The 20,492-nt window shown below is 40.1% G+C and overlaps 1 protein-coding gene across 2 annotated transcripts in view; it reads left to right on the forward strand.

The window, feature by feature from the left end:
* PPP3CC (protein phosphatase 3 catalytic subunit gamma) overlaps positions 1 to 20,492 on the forward strand; it is a 112,927-nt gene that overhangs the window by 20,562 nt on the left and 71,873 nt on the right. For both annotated transcript variants that reach the window (XM_032143797.2, XM_032143799.2), the window contains exons 2-3: positions 19,596 to 19,793; positions 20,143 to 20,267. In XM_032143797.2, coding sequence (XP_031999688.1) covers positions 19,596 to 19,793; positions 20,143 to 20,267 — 323 coding nt within the window. The remainder of the gene's footprint in view (positions 1 to 19,595; positions 19,794 to 20,142; positions 20,268 to 20,492) is intronic.

Consider the following 20,492-nt stretch of genomic DNA (forward strand, 5'->3'; position numbering starts at 1 on the left):
GGCGGCCGGGCAGAGGGGCTCCTCACTTCCCGGACGGGGCGGCCGAGTAGAGGCGCTCCTCACATCCCAGACGATGGGTGGCCGGGCAGAGGCGCTCCTCACATCCCAGAAGGGGCGGCCGGGCAGAGGCGCTCCTCACATCCCAGAAGGGGCGGCCGGGCAGAGGCGCTCCTCACTTCCCAGACGGGGCGGCCGGGCAGAGGCGCTCCTCACTTCTTCCCAGACGGGGCGGCCAGGCAGAGGCGCTCCTCACTTCCCAGATGGGGCGGCCCTACATCAGATTTTACTTTTGTTTACCTGAAAATACATATTGTTTGTGTAGTCATTGTATATTGTAGTAGCATACAGAATCTGATCTTGAAAGGGCTGCAGAATTTCTTGAGTGTACTTTAGGAACTTAGTTTTTCAAAATTTATTTAATTTTTATTTTGATAATTATAGATTCACAGGAGGTTGTTAATAAAGAAATGTAAAGGGAAGTCCCAAACACCTCTCCCCTAACTCCCTTCCCTCTCTTTGCCAGTGTCAGTATCCCACACCACCACACACAGTACTATACCAAAACCAGGAAATTGACATTGGTACAGTCCATAGAGCTTGTTCAGATTTCACCAGTTATACATGCATTCCTGTCTGTGTATGTGTGTTTAGCTTTACGCAATTTCACGTATAGGTAGCATAACTACCAGCAGGTAAGGGTACTCAACAGTACCATAACCACAAGATTTAGTTACTTCCCCCGTATAGCTACACAAGTCCCCCTTCTCCACGGGAAACTCAGTTTTATAGTTTGGCTATTGTTTTTAATCATGTGGAAACCTGGTTTGATTAAGGTTTTTGCTTCTAATTTGGAAGCATTGTTAAATAATTTTTAATGAAATACAGGTAATCTGAAAGCAGCTGACACATGGTAAAAAGCTAGATTTGGGAACACTGAAAGACTTCTTGGATGCATAGGCTTAGAATGATTCTCAGCTGTGATTTATTTCCTCCTTCCCTCCCTCCCTTCCTTCCCCTCCCTCCCTCCCTCCCCTCCCTCCTTCCTTCCCTCCTTCCCCCTCTGTCCCTTCCCCTCCCTCAATATTCTGTAATATTGAAATATTTCATTAAAAGAATACAGCATATTACATATATATCTGAAATTTTCTCCTTTCTTCCTTTTAGTATACCTTCTATTTATTTTGGTACCAAGAATAGAGTGCTGCTGTAACAAACACCTAAAAGTGTGGAAGTGGCTTTGGAACTTCTGAAAGACCCAGCCCAATCCCCATCTTCATTTATTTATTTATTTATTTTTAAGAATTTTTTTTCCCAGGCTGGATCTCGGCTCACTGCAACCTGCGCCTCCTGGGTTCAAGTGATTCTCCTCCCTCAGCCTCTGGAGTAGCTGGGACTACAGGTGCACACCACCATGCCCGACTAATTTTTGTGTTTTTTAGTAGAGATAGGGTTTCACTATGTTGACCAGGCTGCTCTTGAACTCCAGGCCTCAAGCGATCCATCTGCTTCAGCCTCCCAAAGTTCTGGAATTATAGGCATGAGCCACTGCACCCGGCCCCAAGTCTCAACTTTCTCATACCCTTAATTGATTTCTGTAACTATTATTGATTTCCCCCTTTAAAATCTTCTGTACTTACAGTCTGAACCATACAATGTACTACTTAACTATTCTGTGTTTATAACTTGTTCTTTGCGAATTCTACTCAACTAGGTAGAATAAATGTATTAAACTTGTATATTTCGGCCGGGCGCAGTGGCTTACGCCTGTAATCCCAGCACTTTGGGAGGACAAGGTGGGCGGATCACCTGAGGTCAGGAGTTTGAGATCAGCCTGACCAAAATGGTGAAACCCCTGTCTCTACTAAGAATACAAAAATTAGCTGGCCGTGGTGGTTCTCAGCTGTAATCTCAGCTACTTGGGAGGCTGAGACAGGAGAATTGCTTGAACCCGAGAGGCAGAGGTTGCAGTGAGCCGAGATCATGCCACTGCATTCCAGCCTGGGCAACAGAGCGAGACACCGTCTCAAAAAAATTAAAAAAATAAAATATATATATATATATATATATATATATATATATCACTGTTACCTAGGATTTTAGGAAGGCCACCTATAGAAACTTAGATATATTCAGTTACTGAATGTTTTGTTTTTCAGTTGGTAATGTACACTCTTTCAGTGTTTGAAAGGATGACACTGGATAATTAGATTTGAATTGTAAATCTCCCCTACTGGTGTTGGAGAAACCAGAGGAGTTGATGATTTTATACACAGTCTTTCGAAACTACCTCTTATTATTGAGAAAAGAGTGTTAATTGCGGTCAGTGAATTTCTTCAAAGTTTGCTGCTTTTAAATCAAATTAAGGAAGTCAGCAACCGTAAGTAGAATGATATGAATAAAATGTTTCATTGTTATGAAGAAGAGTTAGTAGCACGTGGCATTAATATGTATTACATATTCAAGTTGACACCAGAAAGATACATTTGTAATTTTTTTTTTTTTTTTCTGAGACAGAGTCTAGCACTGTTGCCCAGGCTGGAGTATAGTGGTGCAATCATAGCTCACTGCAGCCTGGAACTCCTGGGCCCAAGTGATCTTTCCGCCTCCACCTTCACCTCCCAAGTAGCTGGAATTGCAGGCACATGCCACTGTGCCCAGACCTCTTTAGTGATTTGTTATTTTTTTATCTCTATTCTCTTTTTAATATAGAGCTGCAGATTTCTTACTTTTCTTTAGTGCAATCCATGTGTGAAATATGTTATAATTTGTAACTAACAATATTTGAAGTCCTGAAGTTTTTGAATGATTTTGTGTGTAAGATTAGAGTGGATTCATGGTTTCCACTAATAACCACTTCATTATTATCACTTTGTTACGTGTGTGTGTGTTTAAAGAGATAAACTTATAGGTGGTTTATCTAGAATTGTGTAAAATCCTTTCGTTTTCATGAGAGAGTATCTTGCATGTGAATATTATTTGTCACATGTTATGCCTACATTGTTGGTTGGACTTAAACTTTAGTGACCTCTCAGAGATTATTTTCATTCTAGTTCATGTCACATTACTTTGATATATGTATTAAGAAGAAGTACAAGAGATTATTTAATGCTATTGTCTGAATGTTTGTGACCCCCCAGAATTTATATATTGAAATCCTAATCCCCAATGTAATAGTATTAGGAGATATGGTCTTGGGGAGGTGAAGTTTTTATAAATTTCTAAAAGAAAATATAGGAAAAATCTTTGTGACTTTGGCATAGACTATTTTCTTATATAGGTCATAAAAGGCATGAACCATAAACGCTGATAATTGGACTTTTAAAAAATCAAAATCTTTTGTTCTTCTAAAGATGTTTAAGAAAATGAAAAGGCTAGCATTAGGAGATATACCTAATGGTAAATGATGAGTTAATGGGTGCAGCACACCAACATGGCACATGTATACATATATGACAAACCTGCACGGTGTGCACATGTACCCTAAAACTTAAAGTATAATAATAATAAAATTAAAAAAAAAAAGAAAATGAAAAGGCAAGCGACAGAATGGGAGAAAATATCTATACTGCATTAGTGGAGTTTACTACTAAATTAAGAAAACATTAGAAGATTGTCTATATAGTATAACTGATTATACAATAATGTATTTACATATTTAAAATATTAAGATACATATTGACATCTTAACAGTAGTTGTCTTTGGCTGGTGAGATTCTAAGAGTTTTGTTTTTGTGGTGGTTATTGTTTTTTGTTTTGTGCTCTTTATCTTTTAAAAAATTGTTTTGCCTCAAGTGTGTAGTACCTTTGATTTAGAAAAATCTTTAAATAAAGATAGGATAGTTTGAAAGACTAGCAGAATGTTTACAACCAATACTTGATACTACATGGATAATACTTTGCTATTCTATTTTTGTAAATTCTGTGCTTGAAAATTTCAAAGAATTTTTTGTGTGTGAGTGTGTGTTTTGAGGTGGAGTCTCGCTGTGTTGCCCAGGCTGGTCTCAAACTCCTGGCCTCAAGTGATTTTCCCACCTTGGCCCCCTGCAGCATTGAGATTACAAGCATGAGCCACCATTCCCAGGCCGAAACTTTCAAAACTTTAAAAAATAGCATGAATGGCCGGGCGCGGTGGCTCACGCTTGTAATCCCAGCACTTTGGGAGGCCGAGGCGGGCGGATCACGAGGTCAGGAGATCGAGACCACGGTGAAACCCCGTCTCTATTAAAAAAAAAATACAAAAAATTAGCCAGGCCACCTGGTGGCGGGCGCCTGTAGTCCCAGCTACTCGGAGAGGCTGAGGCAGGAGAATGGCGTGAACCCGGGAGGCGGAGCTTGCAGTGAGCCGAGATTGCGCCACTGCACTCCAGCCTGGGCGACAGAGCAAGACTCCGTCTAAAAAAAAAAAAAAAAAAAAAAATAACATGAAAACCTTTGTTTTAGTCCAGGTGCAATGGCTCACATCTGTCAACCTGGCACTTTGGGAGGCTGAGGTGGGAGAACTGCTTGAAGCCAGGAGTTTGAGACCAGCCTGGGTAACATCATGACACCTGTCTACAGAAAATTTAAAAATTAGTCAGGTGTCACAGTGCATGCATGTCTGAAGTCCCAGCTACTCTGGAAGCTGAGGTGAGAGGATTGCTTGAGGAGTTTGAGGCTACTGTGAGGCATGAACAAGCCACTGCACGCCATCCATCCTGAGTGACAGAGTGAGAGACCCTGTCTCTAAAAATGAAAAAAGAAAATCTTTACTTTATTTATTTATTTTTTGAGATAGAGTCTCGCTCAGTTGCCCAGGCTGGAATGCAGTGGTGTGATCTCGATTCACTGCAACCTCCACCTCCCAGGTTCAAGTGATTCTCCTGCCTTAGCCTCCTGAGTAGCTGGAACTACAGGCATCTACCACCACGCCTGGCTAATTTTTGTATTTTTAATAGAAACAGGATTTCACCATATTGGCCAGGCTGGTCTCCAACTTCTGACCTTGTGATCTGCCCACCTTGGCCTCCCAAAGTGCTAGGATTACAGGTGTGAGCCACCACACCCGGCTGAAAATCTTTACTTTATTTACAGCACTTTATGAGCCATATTTAGCAAACGTAGTTCCACATATGAAGTTTGTTTTTAATGATAAGGGGTTTTTAAACTTGATTTTTAGTATAAATACACAGTATAATAAAAGTTTGTTTACATTAGATATGAAGCTAATTATCACCCCTAACTGCTGGCTGGTTTTCTAGAATTGTAGAAGCAGGTGGTGAATTTTCCTGTCTGCTGATATCCAAAACACTCTGATTCCTGGGTGAGTTCCAGCAATACTGGATGTTGGTAATATTACTGTTAGTCGATTAATTTATGATAGTATTATATACATCTCTAAAGTCTAATTCTATGTATTTTTTGAGTAAATAGTACAATAGCATGGCATAACATTTTAAAAGGTATGTGGTAAAAAGTCTTCCTATCCCTGTCAGCCACCAGTTTCCTGCCATGGGACTGTTAAATCTCACCACCAAAGACCACCAAGAAAACATCTGTAGTCAAAAATAAGTTACACTGATTTAGCTTGCTGCAGGAAGGAATAACATACATCAGAAGAGCTGTGGGACCTCTCAAAAGGATAGAGTTAGGAAAGAGGACATACAGGATTTTAGGAGCTGTTAGTCACAGAGTGATGTTAGGATAAAGGTAATAGTCTGGGCAGGGATTGGCTAGAATATGTAATTTGAGTGAGTTGCTGGAACAGCCAGTAGTTTTGCCTCTAGGACACATAAGTCCCTGAGGATTTACTGTTAGATCAGTTTGTGGTACTAGAACATATGGGTATGAGTGAGCTGATATTAATAAAGGTTTGAGGCTGGGCACAGTGGCTCACACCTCTAATCCCAGTGCATTGGGAGGCTAGGACGGGAGGATCGCTTGAGGCCAGGAGTTTGAGACTAGCCTGTTTAACTTAGTGAGACCTCAGTCTTTAAAAAAATTTTTTTTTAATTAAAATTAACTGGGTGTGGTGACACATACCTGTAGTCTTAGCTACTTGGGAGGCTGAGGGGGAGGATCACTTGGACCCAAGAGTTGGAGACTGCAGTGAGCTATGATCATGCCACTGCACCCCAGCCTAGGTGACAAAGGGAGACTCTGTCTCTTAAAGAGAAAAAAAAAAGGTTTGAGCTTAGATGGCCTGTGATGCACAGTACATTGTGGTTTGGTTTGGTTCAGTTTATCTGTTTTGCAAGTACTAGTGCTTTTCTGCGCATCTGCAAGCAATTTGTAGTGTAATTTCAGTTTTGTTTCGATTTTTAATCTCTGTTTCTGATCATTCGTCAGCTAAACTGGAACATTTACCATTTAGAGGAGGTGATCAATCAAGATTTCAAACTGTTGTTTGATGGGTTGTGAATGTTTATGAAGCTTTGATGATAGACATTTTGGCCTCTACAGGCACCAGGCCATTTTGTTCTTTTTTTTTTTTTTTTTTTTTGAGACGGAGTCTTGCTCTGTCACCCAGGCTGGAGTGCAGTGGCGCGATCTCGGCTCACTGCAAGCTCTCCCTCCTGAGTTCACACCATTCTCCTGCCTCAGCCTCCTGAGTAGCTGGGACTACAGGCACCCACCACCACGCCAGGCTAATTTTTTGTATTTTTAGTAGAGACGGGGTTTCACTATGTTAGCCAGGATGGCCTCGATGTTCTTTTTCTTAGATGATAATTTGTTGAATCAGCTGGTGTAACAGTGACTGCACAGCAGCATTTAAGACTAAAGATCACACACTTGGCATCTGCAACACACTGAAACTCAGACAATTATGATGAAAGTTTAAAATAATGTCCCATATATCCCATAATCTATTTGGATTTTCCTTTGGGCAACCAAATATTTTTTTTCCTTTAATTTGGATATGGGTCATTCACCTTTGCAACTGTCCTATATTTGGTTTATATTTTGCCAAGGATAAGAGTCTTGACAGTGCTAACAGTAAGGAAAAGTTATCTGTTAACAGCCTAAAATCTTACAACAGTGGAGAGAGAAGAAAATGCCAAGAGAATAAAGGACAAAATCATGCAAGTCTGTAGTCATCAGTGGCTTCTGGCATCTGGGAGGTTGTGTTCTGATTATCTTGGACATAAATAGTCTATTCATTTTATCTTCTGCTTCTGGACCATAGCAGTTCTGGAAATCTTGACTCAGCCACTTATTTGTCCATGGCAATAATGTCAGCAGTATGCATCATTAATTTATTCTCTGTAGTGTCAGTAATGGGTGCATGATACAAACATTTACAAACGTTCTTTTGATAAGTCTTCCACAAGGCTCAATTCCTATCTTTAGCTTATAGCCAGAAACTTTAGATGAATGTAAGGAAGAAGTGGAAACCACCTGTGGATCATGGGACTATAGGCTTTAGTTGATTTATTATATTAACCAGCATTATCAGAATGGAAGGGAGTGGAATCTTCTATTGCAGAAAGTACATAATGAATTTTGTGAGTAGTCACTGATTATCCTAGAAGTAAGAATATCTCACAAACAGGGAGGACGTTGACAGTCTCTAGGACTTTCTTTCATTTATCCTATAAAGTGTATTATGAGTTTCACCAATCCAAGTTTACTGAAACCTAGAAATAAAATCCTTTTTTAGATAGCTATTGTGGCAGTCTTTGTACTTGAATGTATGTTTCCTTTTTTTTTTTTTTTTTTTTAGACCAAGTTTCTCTCGTTTCCCAGGCTGGAGTGCAATGGCGTGATCTCGGCTCACTGCAACCTCTGCCTCCTGGATTCAAGCAATTCTCCTGCCTCAGCCTCCCAAGTAGCTGGGATTACAGGTGTCCACCACCACACCCAGCTAATTTTTTGTATTTTTAGTAGAGACAGAGTTTCACCATGTTGGTCAGGCTGGTCTCGAACTCCTGACCTCAGGTGATCTGCCCACCTCGGCCTCCTAATATTTCCTTTAAACTGAAAGATACTTAAATGGTGACGTATATTTATTTTTACCACATTTTATGATACATGATTAAATTGGGAAGGCTTAACTTTCCTTAGGATTTGTGAGGTGTTTTTTTCCTTTTAACCCAAATTTAATAAAGCAAAGAGTTCTCACAAAAGTTTTGAGTTAATTAGAATTCAGAGTATGCCAAACAAAGCTAATAATTTTTATAATCCTTTAAAAAATTTTTAATAAAGTAAAGGACTAAAGCTTTATTTTACCTAATGGCCATTTAGTATAAACCCAAAGATGTTGTAGGTGTAAAAGACATACTAACAATTTCTTATTATTTACTTATTTTTTAGAGACAGGGTCTCACTCAGTTGTCTAGGCTGGAGTGCAGTGGCTCTGTCATAGCTCACTGCAGCCCCAATCTCCTGGGCTCAAGTGATTTTCCTGCCTCAGCCTCCTGAGCAGCTGGGACTGTAGGTGTGCGCCACCACACCCAACTAATTTTTGTGTTTTTTTGGTAGAGACAGAGTTTCGCCATGTCGTGCAGGCTGGTCTCGAACTCCTGAGCTCAAGCAATCCACCCACCTCAGCCTCCCAGAGTGATGAGATTCTTTTCATAGGTGTGAGCCATCATACCTGGCCTACTTTTTGCTTTTTGACTGGTGATTCCAAGAGCCTTTTCAGTGTTTAGCACATAGATGTAGATAGTTGTAGTCTTTACTTAAGTTTGAATGAAGTGAGTTACGCGTGGGCTGAGTTCACTCAAAGCTTGCCTCACCTGGGATTATTGACCATATACCCACTTCACTGGAGAATGAGTATGCCAAGAGACCGAGGCAGAATCTGCAAAATCACTTCTGCTGCAATGTATTTGTTAAAGCAGGTCACTAAGGCCATTTCAGATTCTAGGGGAGAGACATTAGACTCTCCCTTTTTTTTTTTTTTTTTTGAGAAAAGATCTCACTTTGTCACCTAGGCTGGAATGCAGTGGTGCTATCTTGGCTCACTGCAGCCTCGACTTCCTGGGCTCAAGTGATCTTCCCACCTCAGCCACCCAAGTTGCTGGGACTACAGGCATGTGACACCACATTCGGCTAATTTTTGTTGTATTTTTAGTAGAGACGGGGTTTCACCATGTTGCCCAGGCTGGACTCAAACTCCTGAGCTCAAACAGTCTGCCCGCCTCAGCCTGCCAAAGTGCTAGGATTACAGGCATGAGCCACTGGGCCTGGCCTTAGACTCTACTTCTTGATAGGATAGAGTCAGGTCACTGCTATGCTTTAAATATGATCGATCCCCAGAAAGCATATGTTGGCTGCTTGGGTGATGGGTATACTAGAAGCCCAAACCTTACTATTATGCAGTATATCCATGTAAAAAACGTACACATATACCCCTTGAATCTGAAATTTAAAAATAAAATAAGTATGTGTTAGAAAATTTATCCCAAATGCAGTAGTGTTGGGAGGTAGGGCCTAATGAGAGGTGTTCAGGTCATGAAGGCCACCTCTCATGATGCATTAATGTGATTATAAAAGGGCTTAAGGCTGCAAGTTCTATCTCTTGCTCTCTCTTATCCCTCTTTGCCCTTCCACTGTGGGATGATGCAGCAAGAAGACCCATGCCAGATGCCTGGCCCCTCAGTCTTGAACTTCTTAGCCTCCAGAACTATGAATGAATAAATTTCTATTCATTATAAATTATCCAGTCTATGATATTTTGTCATAGCAACACAAAACAGACCAAGACAGTGAGATTACAGAAGAGTATGTAGAGTGAGAAATATTATTGTAGCCATTTTTTTTGTTTTTGCTTTTTTAAAAAAATTATTCTTTAAGTTCTAGGGTGCATGTGCACAACATGCAGGTTTGTTACATAGGTATACATGTACCATGTCGGTTTGCTGCACCCACCAACTCATCATTTACATTAGGTATTTCTCCTAATGCTCTCCCTCCCCCAGCCCCCCATCCTCCAACCAGCCCCAGTGTGTGATGTTCCCCACCCTGTGTCCATGTGATCTCATTGTTCAATTCCCACCTATGAGTGAGAACATGTGGTGTTTGGTTTTCTGTCCTTGTGATAGTTTGCTTAGAATGATGGTTTCCAGCTTCATCCATGTCCCTGCAAAGGGCATGAACTCATCCTTTTTTATGGCTGCATAGTATTCCATGGTGTATATGTGCCACATTTTCTTTATCCAGTCTATCATTGATGAACATTTGGGTTGGTTCCAAGTCTTTGCTATTGTGAACAGTGCCACAATAAACATACGTGCACATGTGTCTTTACAGTAGAATGATTTATAATCCTTTGAGTATATACCCAGTAATGGGATTGCTGGGTCATATGGTATTTCTAGTTCTAGATCCTTGAGGAATCGCCACACTGTCTTCCACAATGGTTGAACTAATTTACAAACCCACCAACAGTGTAAAAGCGTTCCTATTTCTCCATATCCTCTCCAGCATCTGTTGTTTCCTGACTTTTTAATGATCGCCATTCTAACTGGCGTGAGATGGTATCTCATTGTGGTTTTGATTTGCATTTCTCTGATGACCAGTGATGATGAGCATTTTTTCATGTGTCTGTTGGCTGCATAAATGTCTTCTTTTGAGAAGCGTCTGTTCGTATCCTTTGCCCACTTTTTGATGGGGTTGTTTTTTTCTTGTAAATTTGTTTGAGTTCTTTGTAGATTCTGGATATTAGCCCTTTGTCAGATGGGTAGATTGCAAAAATTTTCTCTGTTTTTGCTTTTTGAGATGGCGTCTCACTCTGTTGTCCAGGCTGACGATTGTAGTTGACTGCAGCCTCAACCTACTGGGTTCCAGAGATCTTTCTGTGTCAGCCTCCTGAGTAGCTGGGACTACAGGCAGATGCCACCACACCTGGCTAATTAAAAAAAAAAAAATTTTGTAGAGATGGTGTCTCACCATGCTGCCCAGGCTGGTTTCGAACTCTTGGCTTCAAGCAATCTCCCCAACTTGGATTCCCAAAGTGCTGGGATTACAGGAGTGAGTCACCATGCCTGGCTGGTTGCAGCCATTTTTGGAAAATAAAATGTGCTACAGACATGGTAAGGGCAAAATATTTAACAATAACTGAAATTTCTAAAAATTGCAGATTGGCTAAATATTAATACATTATGATGTAAGTAAATTATATCTACCTAGGAGAAAATAAAAAAATATTTTATGGTATTTTAAGGTATTTATTTATGTACTTATGCATTGAGATATTTGTCATCAAAATTTTTTACTAGTGCATATAAGTACCTAACACATAGTAGCAATTCAGTAAAATTATTTGAATGAATTAATTGAGGATACTTTTTGATCATTCATAGTTTTTATGGTGAGAGTTTTCATTTTGTTCTGTCTTATTTTTATGTGTATTTTAGTTAGATGTTCGCTTAGTCTATTCAACATGTATTTTTTTGTTTGTTTGTTTGTTTGTTTGTTTTGAGACAGAGCATTGCTCTGTCACCCAGGTTGGAGTTCAGTGGTGTGATCTCAGCTCACTGCAACCTCCACTTCTTGGGTTCAAGTGATTCCCCTGCCTCAGCCTCCTGAGGCAAGCACGCACCACCACGCCCGGCTAATTTTTGTATTTTTAGTAGAGATAGGGTTTCAGGTTTCACCATGTTGGTCAAGCTGGTTTTGAACTCGACCTTATGATCCACCTGCCTCGGCCTCCCAATATTCTGGGATTACAGGTGGGAGCCACCGCCCCCAGCCTGTTCAAGATGTTATAACAAAATGCCTTAGACTGGGTAATTTGTGAACAACAGAAATTTATTTCTTACAGTCCTAGAGGCTGGGAAGTCTAAGAGTCAGGTTGCCAGCAGATTCTGTGTCTGGTGAGGGCCTGTTTCTTATAGGTGGCACCTTCTATGTGTCATCACGTGGCAGAAGGGACAAACAAGCTCCTTTGGACCTCTTTTAATGGCACAAATCCCATTCATGAGAGCAGAGTCCGTATGACCTAATAATTTCCCAGATACTCCACTTCTTAATACCACCATGTTGGAGATTAGGTTATACCTATGCATTTTTGGAACATTCAAATCATAGCAGCTGTTAAGAAACGTTGAATCAGAAGTTTCTAGTCATTCTTTTTTTTTGTTTTTTTGAGGCAGAGTCTTGCTCTGTCGCCCAGGCTGGAGTGCAGTGGCACGATCTCGGCTCACTGCAACCTCTGCCTCCCGGGTTCAAGTGATTCCCCTGTCTCAGCCTCCCGAGTAACTGGGATTACAGGCACCCGCTACCACGCCCTGCTAACTTTTGTATTTTTGGTAGAGGAAGAGTGTCACCATGTTGGCCAGGCTGGTCTCAAACTCCTGACCTCAGGTGATCTGCCCACCTTGGCCTCCCAAAGTGCTGGGATTACGGGATTACAGGCGTGAGCCACTGTGCCTGGCCAGAAGTTGCTAGTCATTCTAAACTGGAAGCTTGACGTAATATTTTGAATCAAGCATTTAAAAAATGTCTGCTTTTCATAAATAGTTTATTTTTACGTTTTTATCCCTTTCATTTAGGAAAGAAGATTCATGAGTTTTTTTTTTTTTAAACAGCTGGCAAATTAGAGAAAATATGTATACAGCTTCTAATAGGCATCTCAAATTATTTTGAAACATTTGGGAATATATCTTCTGTAATGTTTTGCTTGTAATAATTGAATAGATATTCTCATTTGGTAATAACTTGGAAAATACAAAGTGGCCCATTTAAAATGGACTCTGATTTAAAGGTACTGTTGAAGGCATTGGTGACCGGCCATTTTTCCTTTTAAATAGAGAAAGTATGACAGAATCTATTTTCAAGAAACAGCCATAGCAATATTTTTAGTCTTATATGCTCGCACAGAATTTTGTCACTCCCCACCAGTAGGTGGAATCTATTTCCACTCTTCTTGAACCTGGGCAGGCTTGTGACTGTTCAACCAATTGAATATGGTGGAAATAATGTGATGTGATTTCTGAGGCCATGATATAAATAGTATACAACTGATCCAGCAATTGCACTACTGAGTATCTACCCAAAGGAAAATAAATCAACATGTTTATTGCAGTACTATTTACAACAGCAAAGATACGGAATCAGCGTTGAGTATCTATTAGTGGATGAATGGATAAAGAAAATATGGTATATATACACAATAGAATATTGTTCAGCCATAAAAAAAAAAAACCGAAATAATGTCCCTTGCAGCAACATGGGTGGAACTGGAGGTCATTATCTTAAGTTAAATAAGCTAGGCACAAAAAGACAAATATCATATATTCTCACTTATATGTGGGAGCTAAAAATTTGAACACATGGAGGTAGAGAATGGAAAATAGATAATAGAGACTGGGAAGGGTGAGTGGGGGAAGGGGAAGGATGAAGAGAAGTGAGTTAAAGGGTACAAACATACATTAAGATAGGAGTAGATTCAATGTTTGATAGCAGAGCAGGATGACTATACCTAACAAAAATGTATTGTACCCGGTGATGAACATCCTGAAGACCCTGGCTTGATACTATGCATAATATACATGTAACATAATTCCTCATGTAATCTGTAAATTTGCACAAATAAAAAAGGGGAAAAAAAAGATACAGCTTCTTCCTGGCTCTCTCTTTGTCTTGAGATGCTTGTCATTGGAACTAAGTCATTCGAAGAGGACACATATGGATATTCTCTTCAAAAACCTGAGCTAAGCTGCAGCCAACAGCCAGTATTAACCACGGTATGAGCGATAAAGCTTTCAGGTAATTCCAGCCCCAGGCTGTCGAGTGTCCTGCTGAGGCCCCAGAAGTTGCGGAGCAGAGACGAGCCAGCCCCGCTATGCCCTGTCTGAATTTATGGTCCACAGAACCTGTGATAGATAATAAGTGATTACTGCCTTAGGCCACTAAGTTTTGGGGTAATTTGTTACATGGCAGTAGATAATTAATACATATAATTTCTAGAAACTTATAAGGAAATAAAGATTTGCTCAAAGACATATATATATATATAAATGATATATAAATGATCCATGTATATCCATATATGATATGGGTGATACATATAAAATATGGGTGATATAGATATATACGCATATATATATATATGTGTGTAGATGTTCTCTGCTGTATCATTTATTTATGTTTTCTTTTTTTTTAGAGACAGAGTCTCACTCTGTCACCCAGGCTGGAGTACAGTGGCTCAGTCATAGGTCACTGCAGCCTTGAACTCCTGGGCTCAAGCCATCCTCCTGCCTCAGCCTCCCAAAGCACTGGGATTACAGGTGTGAGCTACGATGCCTGGCCCTGCAGTATAATTTACAATTTTTTGAAATAGTCTAGCTATCCAACAATAAGAAAATGTTTAAATAAATTATCATAAGAGGCCGGGTGCGGTGGCTCACGCCTGTAATCCCAGCACTTTGGGAGGCCGAGGCGGGCAGATCACAAGGTCAGGAGATCGAGACCATCTTGGCTAACACGGTGAAACCCCGTCTCTACTAAAAATACAAAAAATTAGCCGGGCGCGGTGGCAGGCGCCTGTAATCCCAGCTACTCAGGAGGCTGAGGCAGGAGAATGGCGTGAACCCAGGAGGCGGAGCTTGCAGTGAGCCGAGATAGCGCCACTGCAGTCCAGCCTGGGCGAAAGAGCGAGACACCGTCTCAAAAAAAAAAAAAAAAAAAAAAAAAAATTAACATAAGCACACTATTTTCCTAAGTTAAATTTCTACATTTTCTATATTCAAAAACAAAGTTTAAAGAATTGGTATATAGTCAATTATGTTATAATGATAAACCTAATTGAATTATATATTTACATAAATAAAGATGATTAAGAACAAAAAAGGCTTTACATCTGATAAAGGACATGTGCCCAGAACATACAAGAACTTTCATCAGTCAATAAGAAAAGATACTAAATGTTTTAAATGAACAAAAGAATTGAACAAGCATGTCCCCAGAGAAGATATCGAAATGGCCATTAAGCAAGTAGAAAGGTCCTCAACATCACTACTCATCAGGGAAATGCAAAGTAGAAAACAGAGATTAGACGTTCACTGTAATGGAATAAAATTTAGCAGATGAGCAATGTCGAGTGTTGACAAGGATATGAAGTAACTGGAACCCTTAATACCTCGATGGTGTGAGGGTAAAATGGTATCACTTTGTGAACTGTTGGGTAAAACCAATGTTGACCCCATAAACTTTCAGTCCCGTTCCTGGGTATATACCTAAGAGAAAAGAGTGCTTATGTCCACCAAAGCACACATAGAATTATATTCATAGCAACTGTATTCATAATGGCTCAAATTGGAAAGCTGCTCTAGTCATACATTGTGCTGCCCTTACCTTTATTAACGCAGTAGTGCTTAGCATGTAGCTACCTGTGTTTAGTTTAATATGTGTTGTTAATGAAAATTTATTTAGGGGATATCACCCCCCAATTTTTTAACTTTAAAACTATGGTTTCAAATTTCTTAAAACCTTTCTCTTTACATCAGTTTGGTTTCGGAAGACTGAAAGAAAGAGCTTGTTGCACAGATGGCCCAAAGCACAAATTATTAAAATGCTAACTTTTATCTACATCCAGCTCCAAATATTCCCTTACTCCTTGATCATTCTTTTTTTTTTTTTTTTTGAGACCGAGTCTCTGTCACCTAGGCTGGAGTGATAGATGTATATATGGTCCCCTATTCTAAGGTAATACAGTCATGCATCCGAGAAATGTGTCATGAGATGACTTTGTCATTGTGAGAACACCATGGAGTGTACTTAAAAAACCTAGGTGGTGTAACTACTATACACCTAGATGGTATAACTACTACTATACATAGCCTATATGATATAGCCTGTTACTTCTAGGCCACAAACCTGTACAGCAGGTTACTGTACTGAGTACTGTAGGCAGTTATAACACAGTGCTAAGTATTTGAGTATCTAAACATATCTAAACATAGAGAAGGTACAATAAAAACACAGTATAAAAGGTAAAAACTGGTACACCTGTACAGGGCACTTAACCATGAATGGGGCTTACAGGACCGGAAGTTGCTCTGGGTGAGTCGGAGGTGAGTGATGAGTGAATGTGAGGGCCTAGGACATTATTGTACACTACTGGAGACTTTATAAACTTTATGAACACTGAACACTTAGGCTACACTAAATTTAAAAAAAATTTTTCTTGGCTGGGCATGGTGGCTCACACCTGTAATCCCAGCACTTTGGGAGGCTGAGGTCGGCAGATCACTTGAGTCCAGGAGTTCCAGACCAGCCTGGGGAGCATGGCAAAACCCCATCTCTACAAAAAATACAAAAATTAGCCAGGCATGGTGGCGCACACCTGTAGTCCCAGCTGAGGACTGGGAGGCTGAGGTGAGAGGATCATTTGAGCCAGGAGGTTGAAGGTGCAGTGAGCCATGGTAGTGCCACTGCACTCCCGCCTAGGCAATAGAGCGAGATCCTATCTCAAAAACAAACAAATTTTCTTTCTTCAATAATAAATTAAACTTAGCTTACTGTTAAGTTTTTACTTTATAAATGTTTAAATTTTTAAAAACTTTTGGACTTTTTTGTAATAACACCTAGCTTAAAACACAAGTACACTGTATAGCTATAGAAAATAATTTTTCTTTATATCTTTATAGGCTTTTTCTATTTAAAAAGTTTAAAATTTTTTTAACTTTTAGAATATTTTGGTAAAAATGAACACACACACACACACACACACACACACACACACACACACACACTGAGCCTAGGTCTACACAGGGTCAGGATCATGAATATCCCTGGCTTGCCCCTCTACATCTTGATCCACTGGAACACCTTCAGGAGCAGTAGCAGGCATGGAGCTGTCATCTCCTAGGATAACAATACCTTCTTCTGAAAGTCCTCCTGAAGGACCTGCCTGAGGCTCTTCTTGAGGAGATGTCACTATTTTCAGAAATTTGCCCATGGTGTTTTGCTTGGTTTAGTTCTATTTTTCATTGTAGATTTGTTTGTAAGCAGTTAATGCAGCATGAACATTCCTGTGTATTAATGAAAACCTTTCTGTTTTGGGGTCCATGTTTTCACACTTCTTAAGGAGTTTGTTGAGGTCTGCAAAAGCTTCTCCCAAACCCTTCACTGTGAATTTTGTTGGGGGTTCTTTTTCTTTCTCCAGCAAACTTCCTTCTCTCTTGCTGCTGCTTCAGCTGTGCATTCCTATTCCAGTTCCAACTCATTAGTCAATTCCTGCGATGTTATTGTGGCTATAACGTTACTAGATGACAGGAGTTTTTCAGCTCCATTTAACTACAGTCCATTGTTGACCAAAACATCATTTTGTGGCACACAACTGTATTTAGTTATTTTACTGGTTGGGTAGCTGCTACCGTTTTTTCAGTGAAATTTAAGTAGTTAAAATGAGTCAAGTAGTAGCTGAAAGCATGACGAAACTTACAATAGGACTTTCTTTGCTTGTAAATGATACAATATGGTATGGCTAGATTAAGTCTTAAAAATACCCATAGATTTCAACTTGGTTCTTAAACTTGGTTCCATAAAGCTGGAAGTGGAACCATTGGACATATATCAGAAATTCAATTGAACGCCTCCTTTTAAATTTATGGTTAAGAGACTTGTGGCTGTTAGATCCCAGGGTATCTAAAGTAGACTTATAAAGTAGGCACATAACAAGACAACAACCAATTTAAAAATATTAAATGAAGTTGCTAATTCTCCATGATATTATATATATAAACTTTGTACCTAATGTAAACTGAAGGTAGTTATTAGCATTTCCAGATTAGAAAACATAACTGGACTTCCCTTGTCCGCTTTTTTTTTTTTTTTTTAAATGGAGTCTTGCTCTGTCGCCTAGGCTGAAGTGCAGTGTCACAATCTCAGCTCACTGCAACCTCCATCTCCCAGATTCAAGCAAGTCTTCTGCCTCAGCCTCCCAAGTAGCTGGGATTACAGGTGTGTGCCATCACACCCAGCTAATTTTTGTATTTTTAGTAAAGACAAGGTTTCACCATGTTGGCCAGGCTGGTTTTGAACTCCTGACCTCAGGTTATCCACCTGCCTCGGCCTCCCAAGGTGCTGGGATTACAAGCGTGAGCCACACCGCACTCGGCCCCTTATCCATTCTTTTATGCTCTGTTACTACAGCAAATTATTCTCAGACATAGCTCCATCTTGGTAGTAGTGTTCTTGTTATTATCAGTAACAAAGTACATTAAGCTACTGCCTTTTGTTTTATTCTGTTTTGAGACGGTGTCTTGCTCTTTTGCCCAGGCTGGAGTTCAGTGGCACGATCTCAGCTCACTGCAACCTCTGCCTCCCACGTTCAGGTGATTCTTCTGCCTCAGCTTCCCGAGTAGCTGGGATTATGGGCACTTGTCACTACACCTGGCTAATTTTTGTATTTTTAGTAGAGATGGAGTTTTGCCATGTTGCCCAGTCTGGTCTTGAACTCCTGACCTGAAGTGATCTGCCTGCCTCAGCCTCCCAAAGTGCTGGGATTACAGGAGTGAGCCACTGTGCCCAGCCTAAGCTACTGCCTTTTAAGAATAAAGTATATATACACAATTCCCCTGATGAGGAACTACAGTGAGACTTCTATTTTATTTTATTTGTTTTTTACTTTTTTTGGAGATGGAGTTTCGCTCGTCGCCCAGGCTGAAGTGCAGTGGCGTGATCTTGGTTCACTGCAGTCTCCACCTCCCGGGTTCAAGTGAGTCTCCTGTCTCAGCCTCCTGAGTAGCTGGGATTACAGGTGTGCGCCACCACACCCAGCTAATTTTTGTATTTTTAGTAGAGATGGGGTTTCACCCATGTTGGCCAGGCTGGTCTTCAACTCCTGACCTCAGGTGATTTATTCGCCTCAGCCTCCCAAAGTGCTGAGATTACAGGCGTGAGCCATGGTGCCCGGCCAAGACTTCTAAAATGTAGGTGTCATTAGGTCAGTTCTATAGGAGAAATAAATGCCATTTTAGTATTGTGACTACTTTTCTTTAACCATAGTTTCATTTTTAACACCTTTTGTATAGATGGAAAAACAAAGATACTCATATCATCTAGTGTCTTGTCTCATTTATAACTTGTTCCCTGAATCAGCTTCAAGTCTTTCATGTTTATGTGTAAAACATAGGGCTGGGCTCGGTGGCTCACGCCTCTAATCCCAGCACTTTGGGAGGCCGAGGCAGGTGGATCACCTGAGGTCAGGAGTTCGAGAGCAGCCTGGCCAACATGGTAAAACCCTGTGTCTACTAAAAATGCAAAAATTAGCCAGGTGTGGTGACATGCGCCTGTAATCCCAGCTTCTCAGGAGGCTGAGACAGAAGAATTGCTTGAACCCAGGAGGCGGAGGTTGCAGTGAGCCGAGATCGTGTCACTGCATTCCAGCCTGGGTTGACAGAGCAAGCCTCCATCTCAAAAAAAAAAAAACAACAAAAACCATTATAATTTATGCACACACAAATATTTAAAATGACTGTGACCTTTTTATACTTAGAATTGATCATTTATGATACATAGTATCTTAGAATTTTTTTACAACGTACTGGTGCCGTGGATGTGAAATCATGGTGATTTATTAGGTTTAATTTGTCACGTAAAAGAATTGTGTTCTGTTTGTTCTCTATACATTTAAATATTTTAAATTATTATTATTTTTTTTTTTGTAGCTGTCCCCTTTCCTCCAACCCAACGGCTTACTTTTAAAGAAGTATTTGAGAATGGGAAACCTAAAGTTGATGTTTTAAAAAACCATTTGGTAAAGGAAGGACGACTGGAAGAGGAAGTAGCCTTAAAGATAATCAATGATGGGGCTGCCATCCTGAGGCAAGAGAAGACTATGATAGAAGTAGATGCTCCAATCACAGGTATAAAAAGTCTTTGCATGATACTTTTTACGGTATAGATTTGCATGAGCAGTTTTGAGAAATAATTGCAAATAACCAGCTAAAAAGTGGTGTGATAATTTTTCTAGAAATTATGAGACAGTCAGGATTGGTTAGGATATTTGTTGTTAATTGAAGAAATACAATTTTAACTGTCTCATATTTCCAGTAGAACTATTTAGTATGAATAGATTGACTACAGTTATACAGCAGTCCTGTCAAAAGCTAGAGTGATTTAAGTTAGAAGTTAAACTGTGATCCCTTTTGGTGTAATGCCCTTTGTCCTCTAAGATATAATTTCTCACCTCACTTTATACCTTTTTTTTCCTAGTATGTGGTGATATTCATGGACAATTCTTTGACCTAATGAAGTTATTTGAAGTTGGAGGATCACCTAGTAACACACGCTACCTCTTTCTGGGTGACTATGTGGACAGAGGCTATTTCAGTATAGAGGTAAAAATTAAACTGGATATGTTGGGACTATTATATTGTCTTTTAAAAAAGATGATTTCCCATCATTCTCAGTAAACTATCGCAAGGTCAAAAAACCAAACACTGCATGTTCTCACTCATAGGTGGGAATTGAACAATGAGAACACATGGACACAGGAAGGGGAACATCACACTCCGGGGACTGTTGTGGGGTGGGGGGAGGGGAGAGGGACAGCATTAGGAGAT

The sequence above is a fragment of the Hylobates moloch genome, unplaced genomic scaffold (assembly GCF_009828535.3).
Source record: "Hylobates moloch isolate HMO894 unplaced genomic scaffold, HMol_V3 SCAFFOLD_22, whole genome shotgun sequence".
NCBI lineage: Eukaryota > Metazoa > Chordata > Mammalia > Primates > Hylobatidae > Hylobates > Hylobates moloch.